The 15,886-nt window shown below is 37.9% G+C and overlaps 1 protein-coding gene across 2 annotated transcripts in view; it reads right to left on the reverse strand.

Annotated features, from left to right (window-relative positions):
* The window catches only part of GLRA2 (glycine receptor alpha 2), a 195,876-nt gene extending 183,786 nt beyond the window's left edge, over positions 1-12,090 (reverse strand). For both annotated transcript variants that reach the window (XM_089904770.1, XM_089904769.1), the window contains exons 1-2: positions 12,023-12,090; positions 9,745-9,878 (exon numbers count right to left, since the gene is read on the reverse strand). In XM_089904770.1, coding sequence (XP_089760896.1) covers positions 9,745-9,878; positions 12,023-12,090 — 202 coding nt within the window. The remainder of the gene's footprint in view (positions 1-9,744; positions 9,879-12,022) is intronic.
* Between the last annotated feature and the right edge of the window lie 3,796 nt (positions 12,091-15,886).

Raw genomic sequence — 15,886 nt, forward strand, 5'->3', positions numbered from 1 at the left:
GAAAGCCACATTTACGAATGCTGGGGCCTTCCCACTCTTAGGAATGTTATCTTTCTAGCAGATCATCGTATTTTATATGTATGTAGGTTTCCCATCATCATCACCTATTTTCATGGCAAAAAAATTTTTTTGGATTTATGGATTTTACCAAGACCACATTTTCCAAAGTGTATTCCATGAAACACCAGTTCCCCAAAATGTTACTCATTTAAGGAATCTGTGATCTAATAAGTAGAGGATAAGCCCCTGGGTAAAAGAAGTTTTTAAAATATCTGTTTATTTGTATATTTTTACTGCAGGTTTTCTCAAAACATTTTTATATGCTAATGAATATTGGGAGTCTCTTGGAGGCTGTTTTGCAGAATTTCCATTCTGTTTTTTTTGTTGTTTGTTTGTTTTTTTGCGGTATGCGGGCTTCTCACTGTTGTGGCCTGTCTCGTTGCGGAGCACAGGCTTCCGGACGCGCAGGCTCAGCGGCCGTGGCTCACGGGCCCAGCCGCTCCGCGGCATGTGGGATCTTCCCGGACCCGGGCACGAGCCCGTGTCCCCTCTGCATCGGCAGGCGGACTCTCAACCACTGCGCCACCAGGGAAGCCCAGAATTTCCATTCTTATTTCACATTTTAAACCTTATATCTGAGAACATCTCATGGGACTAGCATTTCGAGAAACGTCTTTGGCCAGATGCTGAACTAAAGGAACATGGTAGCTACTTTTCCTAGAAGCAACCTCTGTACATGAATTTGCTACCTCCGAACCTTTCAAAAACAAGACAAAAATTGTGAATGGCTGATTTCTTCAGTAATCCTCTCATAAGTTTCCAGAGTCTTCCAGAGAATAATGATCATCCTTGAAATATTGGGAGTCGAAATAAGATATCAGCAACTGCTAAGAATTCTGGATAGAATTAATAATTTCTCAGAGACCAATTCTCTAGGAAGATTGGATGCATCCAAGCTCTTCTGTGGGTGCATCAATAATTGACAAAAGGACATACTCAAAGATGTTAGACTGTAAAGACTAGGGACTATCAAAGTTGGACCTAGACGTCTTGGTCCAAGTCCTTTATTTTGGAGATGACAAGAATTAATCCCAGAGAGGTTAGGTGGCATGCTCTAGGTCACAGCTGGCAAAAGTGTAGTTAAAACAAGGCCTCATGAGTCTCAGTTTAGATTTTTTTTTTTCTTGTAGGATCTCCCCCCGCCTTTATTTGGTAAGGCAATGCTGGCCCACACTATCTTGGGAAAAATACTATAAGGAAGATATTATTCTTCAGATACAGGAGCAAAAATGTCTCATTCTAGTCCTGTAGTTCTTAAACTATAGGGAGTAATGAAATCGTTAAAGTCAGTATTTTCAGATCCCATCATTCAGTGTTTCTGGAGAGGTAGAGCTGGAGAAATGCGGGGCCCAGCTATGTGCCTTTTTAACAGGACTCAGGCTCTAAAGCAGGTATTCCGAAAAGCGTCGTTTGAGAAACACATCTGTTTGGTTGCCAGTTTAGTTTAGCATTAAATCCTAAGTCCTTTGACTTGGCGTGCTCTATACAACGTTCAAGTATGAAAGACACAATTAATTCAAAGGAAAAAGTAGAATATGAGAAGTCCATCGTGAGCACTGCAGTATGTGTGTAAATTATCCTGAATTGTATCTTCTAACTGGGGTTGTTACAGTGTGGTTTGCCAAATGTGTGTATCCTTCACTTTTCAGAGACTCGGAGGTTCAAAGCTAAATAAACAGACCTCTTGTTTTCTGAATACATTTGAGGCGGAGGGGCGCAAAGAATGCTATTTCTAAGAGAAAGCCTGATCAAAGAAATCTCAGCTGCCTTGTTGGGCATGAATTGGTTCTTAGAAATCAACATCTTGAAGTATTTAAATGTAAATAAATCAGAAGAAGATAGATTATATTATCGTCTACGTATACTTGGGTTTTAAAAGTGAAAGAAAAATTAGGTGGTAAAGTGGTTCTGAGGTTTTCCTAAAGTAGCAGAATTGCCACGAGTAGTAGCTGTATTTCGGGTGCCGTAATCAAACCAACCAAGGAGTGGGAAACAAGCAACTCTCCCTTAGACCTGCCATTTCCTCACAATGCACAGTACTCTGCCCCTGGGCTTCATGTTCTTCTAACCCTCCCACCCAGTCCTTTTTTCTTCTAACACTTCTACTTCAGCTCTGTATAGACAGAAGAGCACGGAGGAAAGACTGTGTCTCAGAAATGCTGCCGCAAGAGACTTGGCATTAAGTCTTGCGCTCAAATCTAAGTCCACAACCCATCCCAGCATGGAGAGCCTGGAAGGGATTGACTGTGGGGCAAACACAACAATATTAGCAAACATATTAACATATTAAATCAGATAGAAAGGAAGCTATATTAATTATTTTCGTATATTCTGCAGGAAGATCTCTCCCTCCTCCCTTCCCGCCCTCCCTCCCCGCCCCACCCCCGTCCATTGGTTGCACATCTTTCAGTTGTCTGCTTAGGAAACAGAGCTACCACGTTCCACTATCTTCCTCTCTCTTCTCTGCATCTGGAGGTATCATTTATCTATTGGGATAGTATATCCAGATGATATCCCGTTCTCACTTCCCTGCTTTCCCAAGACTGATAAAGGAAGGCTTACTAAACGGATTATCAGCTTGGGAGCTTCTGCTCCACCAGGTTGAAGGGTGGCTTTGCTCATATGCTGACTTTGTGCTGATTATCTTCCATTTGCCCCCAGAGACTCTCCTCTTTTCTGTTCTTCTCTGTGCTCTGGGAAGCTGACCTTCCGGGTTTGCGTCATTGCGCTCCCTTGCCCTCAGACTTCGAGCTGGATTTGGCCAACGAGAGGTTCCCGCAAGGAAGTGGAATGCAGGAGGAGAGTGAGGTCAGAATATTTATTCCCTAGCTTCCTCCCTGCTAGGCCAGCACAGATTGACTCCATTGCTCCATAGATCTCATTAGGTGGCCTCTCGGTAGAGCCACTTTCTCTAGGTTCTGGCAGCTACTCCCTCCCTTGCCTCTTCAGGTCTATTGCTGGCAGTCCCAGAGTACTACGTTCTCCCTTTAGGGACTGGTTTTTTCCAAACCCTCCCACAACCTGTTGGAGTGTGTCATTTCTTTCCTGCAAAGATCCTGGATGGTACAGCATTAAACTTACAAATTATGTTCCAGTTTTTACTGAAGTGAGAACTGACATTTAAAAGCTTAAATTTCTGTTTACCACTGTATACTTAGCAAGAACATGGTGCCTGGCATATAGATACTGCTCACTACTTATTTATTAAAGGAATAAACAAACGAATTGTGTGTTTAGATTCAAATATAAAGATGGAAAACCTTTACATGTAATTTTTTTTGTGCTCACATATGTGCTCCCTTGCTGCAAATTTATTCTATTGCTTTGACAATGCATGGGCAAGTGTAGCTTATTTGTCCTCAAGAAAGTATGAGCCACCTCCTGATAGAAAAAAAAGAAAAATAGAAAACAAGACTTATCCAGTCACATTCATGATAATTGCCTATTGAGTTTCCACATTTTGACTCGATCCAGGATTTTCTTTTTCCCTCTTGGATGGACATGTTAATAAAACAGAGCCATCATTTGGTGTACTCATGTATTATACTTCCTAAAGGAGTGCTGAGTGCATAAACCAGGGCATGAGTCAGAGAGGGTGTCCAGTTTCCCTCTCATACTTGCCCCATGACCACGTTTGGTTGGCTAGCCAGGCTAGACTCCAAAATGGAAATCTAGTGACTTTATTCTTACAGGTCCTTCACACTTAAGAATACCAGTTAGAGACCTATTCCTTTTGCTCAGGTCCTTCCTTTAATGGGCTTCACATGGCTAAAAGTGTCTGCAGTCAGTCACAAGTGTTCAGAGTAGCCCTCTCAAGAAAGAAGTCAATGAGGAATATGCTGCATCCTACAGTCGAGACAGCCTCTTAGGTGTTAACTCCAAGGAGAACACAGCATGCTTCCAAAGACCTTGTTATGAGGCTTAATCAACCATATTTTCATTTCTAAGACCCTGTTCCAAACGTGTCTGATCCAACACACCAAGAAAAATACCCAACACCACCAAGAACGAGCTAATAACTATTTTTTTCTCTAAGCCTGATAGTGCCAACTGGACACATTATAATGTCCACTCTCTAAGTACCGAGATACCCTGATACATATGCCATTATTTTTTTAAGTGAAGTCTCAGATTATCAGCAAAAGGGACTGAATTGTTCTTCAGCATGGGGAGTAACAGAAAGCACTATAGAACTCAGGATAAAATGTTTAGGCTCTTTTAATAAAGAAAATTAAGGATATGAACTCACCCAGAATCAACCAAGGAACAATACATTCTCAAAGACTAAATTATGGGCTTCCATTTCCAGTGCTCTTAACCTGCCATGTTGTAGAGACAAAATGTTCTCCTTAAAATACTTATTCTAAGATAGAAAATCAATTCACGTTTGTGCAGTGACCCTTGCAACTGCAGTAACTGGACAAGAAAATACATCAGAAATGACAGTCATATATCTTCCATTAAATTTAGAGCCCTTTCTAGGACCAAGCGAAATTGGTTCTATGTCTTTTACTTGGTTCATTTAAAACATGAGTCTAAGAAAATAATCAGGGGTAAGATTTGAATGGATAAAGATAATTCCTTCCCACACATGGCTCCCTTTTTGTCTCATATTTAGAAATACGAAATAGCCCTTTCAGGTTGGAAATCTTCCCACCAGACTAATAAAGGAGAACCCACTGAGACATGTGACATCTACATCCTGGTTACTGTGGTAGGACTCTAAAATGCTAGAACTTCTTTGACTCGTTTTTTTCCATTAAAAAAAATTCAAACAACTTTAGGGACCCAATCACCATGAAGGCTAAGAGAATACATAGTCAGTGTCAGTTATCAAAGAGAAATAGAAGACTAGTAATAATAATTCAAATTATTTGTAATAATTTTAATAGTTGGAAACAAATCATTCAGATGTATGATCTCATTTGATGCTCAGAACAACCCAAATGAGGTGGGCAAAGTCAGAAGAAAACCTGAGTCATGGAGAGGTGGACACATCTTTTCTCCAAAGTGGCTGAACCAGGACATGAACCTGGGTTTTCTGGATCCAAGTCCAAGGCCCCTCCCACTCTACTACTCTGTCACCATGGAATGGAAGACGTACTCCAATAAATGAACTTATCCTTTGGAATAGACTTTACCAGAGTGTGTTAGAATGCTGTAGGTGCCTCCTTCTTGATGTTACCTCAAATCTCTGACAAGCAACTTGCAGGCCCATCATAGCAGCCTAGTATATACAAATGTGTTGATCGGTATACATATAGTACACAAAAGCTAAAATAAATTGTGACACAGCCAGTGGATTTTGGATATTCAAAAATCTTCATCAACATCATCCCTGAACAAAACTGTCATATATAAATTTCTCTTTGATACACGCAGCTTTTTCTTTCAGTAATCACTTCCCCCCTTTATCTCCTATTGTCTTATTCTATATAAAATGACTGTACCCTTTCAGGTGCCTCAAGGTTTCCACTACTTTCTGCACTCAAGTCAAATACTTCTGCAAAAAAAAAAAAAAACTTCTGAGACTTGTAAGCATTCTGTTCTTTTTCTCAGAACCCGTGGTAATATCTGATGCCCGCATCTGCCAGAGTTATCAAAGAAATGACCACACTAGGGCTACATTATCACCAACTGAGAGAATCACTCTTTCCAAGTGTCTCTGCTGGACATTTGGGCTCAAGTCACCCCTCCAGGGACTGGTAAGCACAACACATGAGCTTGAGCTCCACTTGGCTACAGACAAGAAACTTTCCAAGGGGAGAAACATGAAGACCTCTAGTTTTTTGGAAGTGGATCTGTTTCTTACTTATATCTGAAACACCTTTTGAGCTGATAACTCCTTGGAAAATAAAGGAAACCATACTGCATGCAAATGTAGGTTTTAATATCACACATCACACTTTAAAATTTAGGTCTCCGGATATGGAAGAAAGATTAGTGTGCGTGGCCTGCACAAAGAAGTGGAGGGAATAATTATCTCCTGGCATTATCTATTCCAGATCCTATCCCAAAATGAATGTTCTGGTGAAATGTATTTATTCACATTGGGATGAAACTTAGGATATAACTCTAAGTTAATTTTCTTTTCAAAGAAAATTTCATTAAAATAGATAAAGGCTTTGTTTCAAAGAGAGAGAATCAGAACTAATGCATTTTGCCCAGGTTTGAGCATTTCATTTGGCTTCTTTAAAAGCTTAATGTTTAAAGTGGCATTTTCAAGATACAGTAATACTGACAAAGGAATATCTGTTAGGATGATGGAATAACACCATGATGAATCAACTGACAACGAGACAAATCACCCAAGTGGGGAAGGAGGCTTCCCTGTTGACATAGAACCAACATTTACCATGGTTTCAGAAACAGGTAATTGTGAATGGACATAGCTTGCGTTTTTATCTGAACTGAGGATTTTGAAAATTTATGTTTTGACGAGGTCTGATCCAAGTCTCTATGGCTCTCATAGATGGAATGCAATTGGCAACTCTGACTCACGACTTTGTTTATACACTTGTGCTTCAGCACATCAGAAAAGCTATTTTTTCCCTATAGTTTCTAAGAATGACTCTCAATTACAGAGTCTAAGTCTGAATCATTCTGGTTCCCTTTTCTAGCTTACATCCATCTTCCTTCTTGTATATATGCCCATTATGACATTTTTCAGAGCCCATCAGGGATATGGAATAGACATGAAATACTTTACTGACTTGAAAGGATGCAGGAAAAATTCCTTCCAGTAAGAAAAATTGTGCATATACATTTCTTTTCCCTTGCCAATGCATGGCAGCAAGGAAAACAGAGAAATGTGCTAATATTTAATAAGACTTCTAGAAAAGCCATAGCCTTTATCTCAACAGCCCATATTGGGCTCTTGCTTATATACTTGTGGTCAAATTTTGCCCTTCTGTCTTCTTCTTAATCACCACTATTGTTATTTTCAATATCATTGTCATCATCATCACCACGTTTATTGTTAGCATAGTCAGTTTGGTTTTTGGCATTTACAGGGAGCCTATCACCCTTCCAGATACAATCACATTTCCTAATCACCTTCCATTTCTACCTACTCTATAAAATTTATCATCGATACATTGCTAATCAACTGCAGTAAGTACTGTAGTCTTCCTAGTCTCTTTGCCGTTACAAGTTCCCTGTTATCTCTTTCTTTTATTTCTTTCTCCTCAGCTCAGCTAAAATCATCTTTGCTAGCCAGCCACTACGACCACTGGTTCATCCCTCAAAAGTTCCCACCCCTTCCCAATATGTCGTAATAACCTCTAATGGAATATAATCTGCAAAAAAAAAAAAACCCTGAGTCAGTATGCTGTACACCTGAAACTATATATAATATTATATATATAAACTATATATATATAATATTATATATATATAAATAAGGTACCTCCCTGCCCTCTCAGATGTGGTGCGGGGGTGAGTTGATAAAACATAAATATGCAAAAGAACTATATTAGACTTAGAAAGTTTCATGGGAACACCAAGGAGGAAAAATCATTTTAGTCTAAAATAATGGGGAATGTTTTACATCTAGGAAAAGCCAAGATCCTCACAGTAAAGAGAATTGTGAGAGCTGTTAGGTAATTGATCTGATATAAATGGTCCATGTAAGTAAAAGTTATGAAAGAATATCAGGGTTCATTGAATCGGAGAGTTGAGGGAAGAGGGAGCCAAAAGTCAGTACAGTTCATTAACGTTAGAGTCTTAAATTATATTCACCCATTTCCCTTTTATAAGTCTTTAAACATCCTGTACTCAGGTCTTTAGGACAGATCTCAAAAACATGGCCATGCTTTGCTATGCTTGATATTCTCCTCATTTATTTATTCTTTAGAATCATGAGAAATGTTATTTCCAAAGGGTGACATCCCCAGAAGAACCAGAAAAAAAAGCTGTGTGTGGAAATTATTGCTCATCCTATGTGGTCACTTAAAGTAGCATTGGCAACATGGGTGTTTGTTTTATTACTCTTTGCACTTTTCTTCCCTTTAAAAAACTTATTTCTAGAAAATAATGAATAATAGCTGCTATTAAACAAGATGCTCATAAACTTGAAACAATTTTCCATCTCTGGTCCTTCTCTATGAAGCTTTCCATGAATAGCTTAATAGGAAAGCGTCTCTGCTTTTGTTGGAGTCCTGTAGTATTTCAGCTGTACTTCCTAATGTTACTTAACCATTAACTACTTAACTCTTTCTGTCTAGTATTATATATTATTGTATAAGTATTCATGTAACATCTACTCTGTCCAATGAAATTTTTGATGGTAGCATCCAAACCTGTTTCAACTCTCAAGTTTTCAAAGCATGCAGTAGTTAGCATCCTTTATGTAGTTCAGACTCAAAAGTTATTGAATGGCTCAGTGAATAAATGTACAAGTGAGCAGGCCCATTGAAAAAGCCGACTCTCGAATACTTACTCATAGGATTTTATTTCAAATATTGACTTCCATTGACCACAAAATTAATATGAAATTGGGCAAACATGAAAATTGTTTTCAGCAATTAGCTTTTGAACTAAGTTCTGTTGTCTCTTTTGGAAATACTCTATAAGTCAAAAACATGTGTTTGGTCAAAATTCTGACATGTTTCTTTATGAAATGTGCCCTTAGCTGGGTATATTCAGAGGTGCAGCATTTAAAGAAGAAAAGAATTTTGAATTTAGTTTTCATGCTCATATTTGCCAATAATAAAAATTAATCAAACCTCAAGGAAAGCAATCCAATTAAATAGCTAATAAGCAAAACCAAAGCGATGCATGAATTATGACATAATACCTAGAATATTGTAGATTTATCCTTTTATAAAATATAAGCACTTCACAATGCGTTATTTTAAGTTAAATTACAAGATAAAATGCATTTATTTAAAATATGTATCTAAAAATTAAAACATCAAAAACAATTCAATTAATAGGTTCTTTCTTATTTCAGTATTTTTCTGATTCAGAGTAAAAATAAATCAAATAGATAAAAGGTAATTTCTAAGAAGTAATTTCTATTAATTACATTTTTGTAATGTTAAACATACAAAAACACCAAACTTTTTGGTTTGTTTCTAATTGAACAAAGAAAGTATCCACCATCTTTGACATACGCACTTTACAATTCTATGATCTTCTTTGTTAACTTCAGATAAATAATTTCAAATAAAGAATTAGAATGTTTAAACAGGAGGAAACCAAAACTTTGTAATATATTCATTTAGAGCCTTTTCTCACAAGGTTTAAAAATGAGAGAGGCCTGAAAGTGTATAAAAGGGCATGTTATATATTGAGATGTAAACTTCATTTTGGGAGTACGTATTTAAAACCCAAACCAAAGATTTTGGTGGAACGATTCGTACAAATCAAGTGCATCATTTGTTCTTGTATTCATTTCCAGTCCCACTCCCACTTTAGATAACATAGGAAATGTGTCAATAACCTCTGACGTTAGTTTTCTTTGTGCAACGTAACACAAATGAGGAAAGTTTTTGAAAGTGGCAAGCAACATGTAAAATTTAAGCTATTAAATCAACTAGTTCCAAAGAATGCCAAAATGAAATGAATACTATGCTTGTTGTTTTCGTTTTGTAATAAAAAGCCCTGAAAAAAATTTTTCAGAGTATTCAAACATCTAGATTTCCCACAGGCTTAATTAAGGTAAGTTTCAGTGAAACCTACCTTTAAAATTTGGCCTGATTCTTGCATCATATCCTGATGTCCTTCCCATTAATTTGTCCAAGAAATCTGAAGGAGATAGGGTCTGCGAAGGTTGTTTTCCAGACCTGGAGTCATGGTCTTTGCAGAAAGCTGCCCTAAACACATCATTAACTCTTTTAGCAACAATTACATTCTTATCACCTGAGAACTAATGCTCACAGAATGTTTGACATCATGTTTTGTAAATATATTTGATATGTTAAGAAGAAGAAAAGGAAAATTATAAACTCTTTGGTCAACTTCCTAACTTGTACATGGTCTAGAGTTAACTTTAAGTGATGAAAGGTATAAATCCTGAGTCATATCTCCTAAGTTACCAAACTTTGCCGTAAGATGTTTAAGATGATACAACATGCATAGCTTTAGGTTGTAGGTTTTACAGATATACAAAGCTGTTTCTTTCTAGTGTCATCAGAGAAATGAAGATAATTTCTAAAATTTATGTGATTGTGTTAAATTATTTCCACATGACTTCCAAAACATTCTTCCAGCATTTCGGCCCTTAATATGTCCTCTACTTTTTATAAAAAATACATAATAAGATGGGCAGAACAAAGTAAATCGTGAACTAAGCATCCCGTTGCTTATTTTGTCACCTGCTAGATTCTATTCCAGCTTTCAGCTATTAATAATTTCCAACGTGTTTTCTAAAAGAAAATCTTCACTTGGAAATTTAACTTCATTTTAAAATAGGTCAACAATGAGCACGTCTGTACTTCTATCATTTTATCAGCTGTTATTTATATATTAGCATTTAAATTGTTGACTCTCTAGTATTCATGAAAAAGAACTTCTAAAGCATTTTGTCTTTTGCATTATCAAAAACACTAAATGGTAATTGGAAAATTTCTCAGACTTCCATTTTCCTTAAAAGGCTTATAAAAAGAGCATATATGGTTTATAGTGAGATGAATTCTTTGACAATACATAGTGGTTGACTGAATGTTGATTTCTTCCGTAAAGTATATATTTTACAAGGTTTCTTTTCAGTATGTTGACAAATAATATTGTTAATTCTTATCACTAGGAAAATACCACATTCTTGCCGGTTTTTCAAAGAAGTAATATTAAATATAAGTACAAAGATGATATAAACATTTGGTAAGAGTTAAGAATTGATACAGTCACCTAGAAATACTCACATTCCCATATGCAGATTCATCTGATTAATCAAGTATTATTTGATTATAATGGTGATGGTGGTGGTGATGAAGATGATGATGGTGATTCTAATAAAACCCAGCCTACAGTTTTTCTTAATCATAGTAGGAGGTGTGAACCTGAAAGGAACATAGTGGGTTTTCCCAGTACTCATAGGATTATTGCTATATGTTCCATTTCTCTTGGTTCTGTGAAAAAATACCGTAAAATGTGGTGAAAATTAAATGAAGAGTCCTACACTTTGTTGTATGAACATCTCTTATCTCTATCTTGTCTTAGAACCTCTTAGCCATTAGGATGGCTATTTCACTTGCTGGTAATAATCTGGTATTTTGAGGTATCAATTGATTAGATGATTTGTAAATTAAGTAGAAAATGCAAGCATGCAAATAGTGATTTGTCACTTTTTAAAATTATGCATAATCCATTTCTCATGCATGCATGAACACAGAAGTGTCATATTAATTCAGTTTTGATAGGCAGTACATTTCTAAATATATTGAACAGCAGTACAGTGGTAAAATGAGATTTTAAATGTTTTTGGTATTTGAAGAAATTTCCTGAATTGTAGTTCTCATAGTATGCATCTAGTTGCTGAAATACAATAGAAGTCCCAAGTTAGCTAAGAATTTGGGTTCTTTTATATTTTACATAAAATGAGCATGCTCCTGGCAAATTAATTCAATCACTTCCACCATATGAAAAGCACTGCATTCAATAATCCCTTTAAATGACTTACAGAAGAATTTGAAAGCAAAAAAGAAAAAAAAAATCACCATTATATAGAAATGTAAAGAGCATGCAACTCATCAGAGTATCTTAATATCACATTGGCTGTGAAAATACGTTGAAATGGACAGAGTGGGGTTATGCATCATAAAACTTGCCTTTGTAAAAATTTACCACCTTCCCACCATAATTAAGCTTTTTAAAAGAACAAAAGAACTCTTAACTCTCCTTTATAAAATTAACATAATGTGGTCTGGGACATAGAGAAATAGATAAAAATTGCATGACACGTTCTCTTTCAAACAGTTTTCATGTGGAAAATACCAGCATGCAAAGTCGTTTCACCTACCTGAAGTGGTTTGTCTCTAAGAAAAATGCAAACAAGGCTGTCAGAATGTTCACTAGCTGCCGGTTCATTCCTGTATCTGTGATGCTTGTGGAAAATATTCCCGAAATGATTCCAGAAAGAAGCTAGGACAAAGTATCTATTTATTGTCCAGACTCAAAATCTGGCAGGAATCTAGTTTCCTTGAAAATCAAAAAGAGATTTGGGTTTGTACAGTTTGCTGAGAAAAAACAAAAAGTGCCAGTACTGGGCATCATGGTCAGGTCAAACGGGGGCTTAGGACCATCAGTTAACCTAGGAAAGACAAAGCCTTAGAACTGATGGATCCCCCAGCTGCTTTTCCTGAATAATAAAAATGCTGCTACCTTAATCGCATCACCATGCAAAGGGGGCTGGTGACAATGCCATGCTGGAAGTCGGGTTGCTGTAGCTTTTGTTTTATGTCCTTTCTATTTAGCAAATCCCTTTTCTCTAGAAAATGTTCTCTTTTTAAAAGAAGTTGTAAACGAGGGAGAAGAAAGGACTCTGCGTGCTGGAGTGGGTAGGAAGAAGAGGGCAAAATTGCTGAAATCCTGTGCTGGAATGAGGGCTACAGAAAGACGGAGACGTGATCTTACCGAGCCTATAAATTTCAGCACTCGGACAGCTCCTAGCTCTGAAGTGCGCATGTTTCCTTTTTCAGTCGCTTGGGGCGGGGGTCGGGGAGAGGCATTCCAGAGGGGACGTTCCTGCTATTCCAAGGCAAAGAGTGACTGGCCGTTCCGCGCGAAGGGGTGCTGAAGGGGTGCGGTGATGACCAGGGAAGAGCAGAGGTCGGGGTAGATGGAGAGGGTGAAGAAGGCTAGGGTCTGAGCTCCTGGAAATGCGAGTCTGTCAGTGAGTGGGCGGGACGGGAGTTTGAGGCAGAAAAGAGAAGGGAAATAAGGTCTAGGCGTGGGAAAAGAAAATTGGGCGAAGCAGAGAACAGGATCTAGAGTACTGAAATTATAATAGGGGAGTGGGTAGTCTACTCGTTATCAGTGAAAGCTAGAGGCAAAAGAGAAATCCTGTGCTGAAGAGGAGGGGACATTTCATTGGCATAGAGAAGCCCATATGCGGAGAATGGTTCATGAGGATCGATAATTTAATTTAGAAGCCCTTTATACCTTCCTCGCCCCTTGAGTGTTTTCGTTTGATTTTAGCTGCCGGTTCCCAAAGGATCTCTCTACTTTTTTACTAGGGAAAGCCCCTTCTCTGAGCTTTCTTCAGTGGCTCAAAATCCTTGGGCATCCTCTTCAAGTCACGGATTTGTAGAGGAGGAAGAATACAATGGGCCGGCAGGGGGCAGTAGCAATCTTTACTTGATCTGGTTAAAGGTTAGAGAGTAGGGCTCGGAGTAAGAAGAGCTGGAGCAAGGAAGGGTGAGACTGCGGGTGGAGTTTCATCTGCCCATTCCAGATGTTAATCACCAGGGAGGAGTCAGGTAATAAAGTGTAAATGTTCTCCTAAATTGGCTAAAGAGACAGAAAATAGTGAAAGTTTATAAATCCTGTACAAAAGCATGAGAGGTAACCTTGCTATTTCAAATTAAACTTACAAATGTTGTTATTAATAAAAAAGAGGAAGGGTAGATAGTTCAGTGTAAGTAATTATCAGCTCTGGCAAGGGGGAACGAAAGATGCATGTTCTGCCATGAGCTGGGTGTGTAACCTACTTTTTGTCTGTAAAATGTACCTTGTTCGTCACCTTGGCACTCCACTGCAGATCTTAATTTTAAAACAAAATAAAATGATTAATTTTCAGTCCATAAATGACTAATATGCCCATGGATAAGTTTAAATATTATGCCAGAGTAACAAAGAATTCTATGTTTTTAAAAAGTAGATTCTGAGAAAAAAATGCGTGTTCTTTCACCTTTTAATCTTAACATAAATCACCTGAAGAGCTTGTTGAAATGCAGATTCTGATCTGGTAGGTCTGATGTGGTGCCTGAGATTCTGCATTTCTAACAATTTCCTAGCTGAGGTCGTTTCTGCTGGTCCACCGATCACACGTCAAGTAGCAATGGTCTGTATGCCCTTTTATCAGAAATGTATCCCACCAAGACAGTGAGAATATAGGACCTTTCTTTAGATGAAAAGCAGCAGTGCCCAAGCATTCTGCTTACATACAAAATCAATTCTTTGGAAGTGTTCTCTTAACTCCCAAAGCCCAGAAAAAGTGATTCAATTTAAAAGGAAAACAGTACGGTGTAGGGTGAGACATCCCTGGACTGCAGCTTTGAATCTGTTCACTTCCGAATTCATCCACATGGAAGCTCTAGACCTGATTTTATCCCTGCAGTCCTGACCCAAAAAATAAAATCAATTCTTGGAAATATATTTCTTCAACTGGTGCTATGGAAAACTCATACAAGATTTTTTTGTGCTCAAGATTCTTTCCAAAAGAGAAAATATATATGTAAAAGTATATGAAAATGATTTGTCCTAAAATTTTTTGAGGTTGTAATGATGCTTAAAGTAATACAGTCTTTGCAAGTCATTTCTTTCAATAGCAGAGTTTTTTTATTAAACAAGAGTAGGGTGAGTAGGGAAACCTGTGACAAAGGGAGACTCTGGCTAGCAGCATGAGATCAAAGCACGTATTATTTTAGAGTTGGAAGGAACTTTAGAGAGGATCTAGTGTAACCTCCTCATTTTACTTCTCAGCTCTCCTCAATTTGGATTCCAGCTCCGTCAATCTACAGAAACAGATCTCACTAAGTCTGCCAATGAATTCCTTGGAACTAAGGCCGAAAGATATTTTTGCTGTTGTCATCTTACTTGACATTTACGTGGCACTTAACATCATCGAGCTCTTTTCCCTTCTTTTATTTAAATTTATTTTTATTTTATTGTGGAAAGAACACTTAACTTGAAATCTACTCTCTCAACAGACTTTTAAGTGTAAAATACAATGTTGTTAACTATAGGCTCAATATTGTACAGTGCATCTCTAGAACTTACTCATCTTGCATCACTGAAACTATACCCACTGATGAGCAGCTCCTCATTTCCCCCTCTCTTCTGTCCCTAAGAGCCACCATTCTGCTCTCTTGAAGGGCTTTCTTCCCTCGACCCTGTGACACACTACACTCCTGGCTTGCCTCCTGTTTTGTCTCCTTGGCAGCCATATCCTCCTCTACCTGGCTTGGAAAAGTTGGATTTTCTAAAGTCTGTATTCGAGGTCCTCTTATCTTCTCATACTACACTCTCTTAGACAATATTATACACATCTGTAACTTGCATTTTCCTTTTATGCAGATGACACACAAATATATATTTCTGTCCAGACCTGCACATCCTAAACAATTCCTGTTGAATGTCTCAAAGGCTCCACAAAGTCCACAGATCAAAACCAAACTTTTAATACTTCCTTCAAATCCTGTTTCTTTTCTGCTGTGCCTGTTTCATTATCACCAACCAAAAGCCAAGGCATCAACGCTAAGACTCCCTCTCCATCGCCTACCATATTCAGTTCTCTACGAAGCTCTATTGATTTTCTCTCACATATTTACCAAGTCTGTCCACTTCTCTCCCTCTCAGCCTCCATGACCCTAGTTGAGCTACCCTGATCTCTTGCTCGTACTGCGGCAGTAGTTACCCAACTCCTCTACCTGTGCCAACAGCAGATCCCCCTCCACCTCATGATTACACTGCATCCACAACGACTGTTCAGAAATCAAAATCTGATCACGTCATACCCTCTGAGTAACGTGATGTCTTTCCGCTGATCTTTAGGTAGAACAAGAAAACTACTTAACATGATCTAAAAGTTCCACGTGGTCTGACCTATGCCTACATTGTCTTTCATCTCATTTGCTACTCATCTCATTCCTTCTCCTCTATC

Source organism: Delphinapterus leucas, chromosome X (genome assembly GCF_059928025.1).
Source record: "Delphinapterus leucas isolate spDelLeu-1000000601 "Yukka" chromosome X, BTC_Dleu_Yukka2, whole genome shotgun sequence".
NCBI lineage: Eukaryota > Metazoa > Chordata > Mammalia > Artiodactyla > Monodontidae > Delphinapterus > Delphinapterus leucas.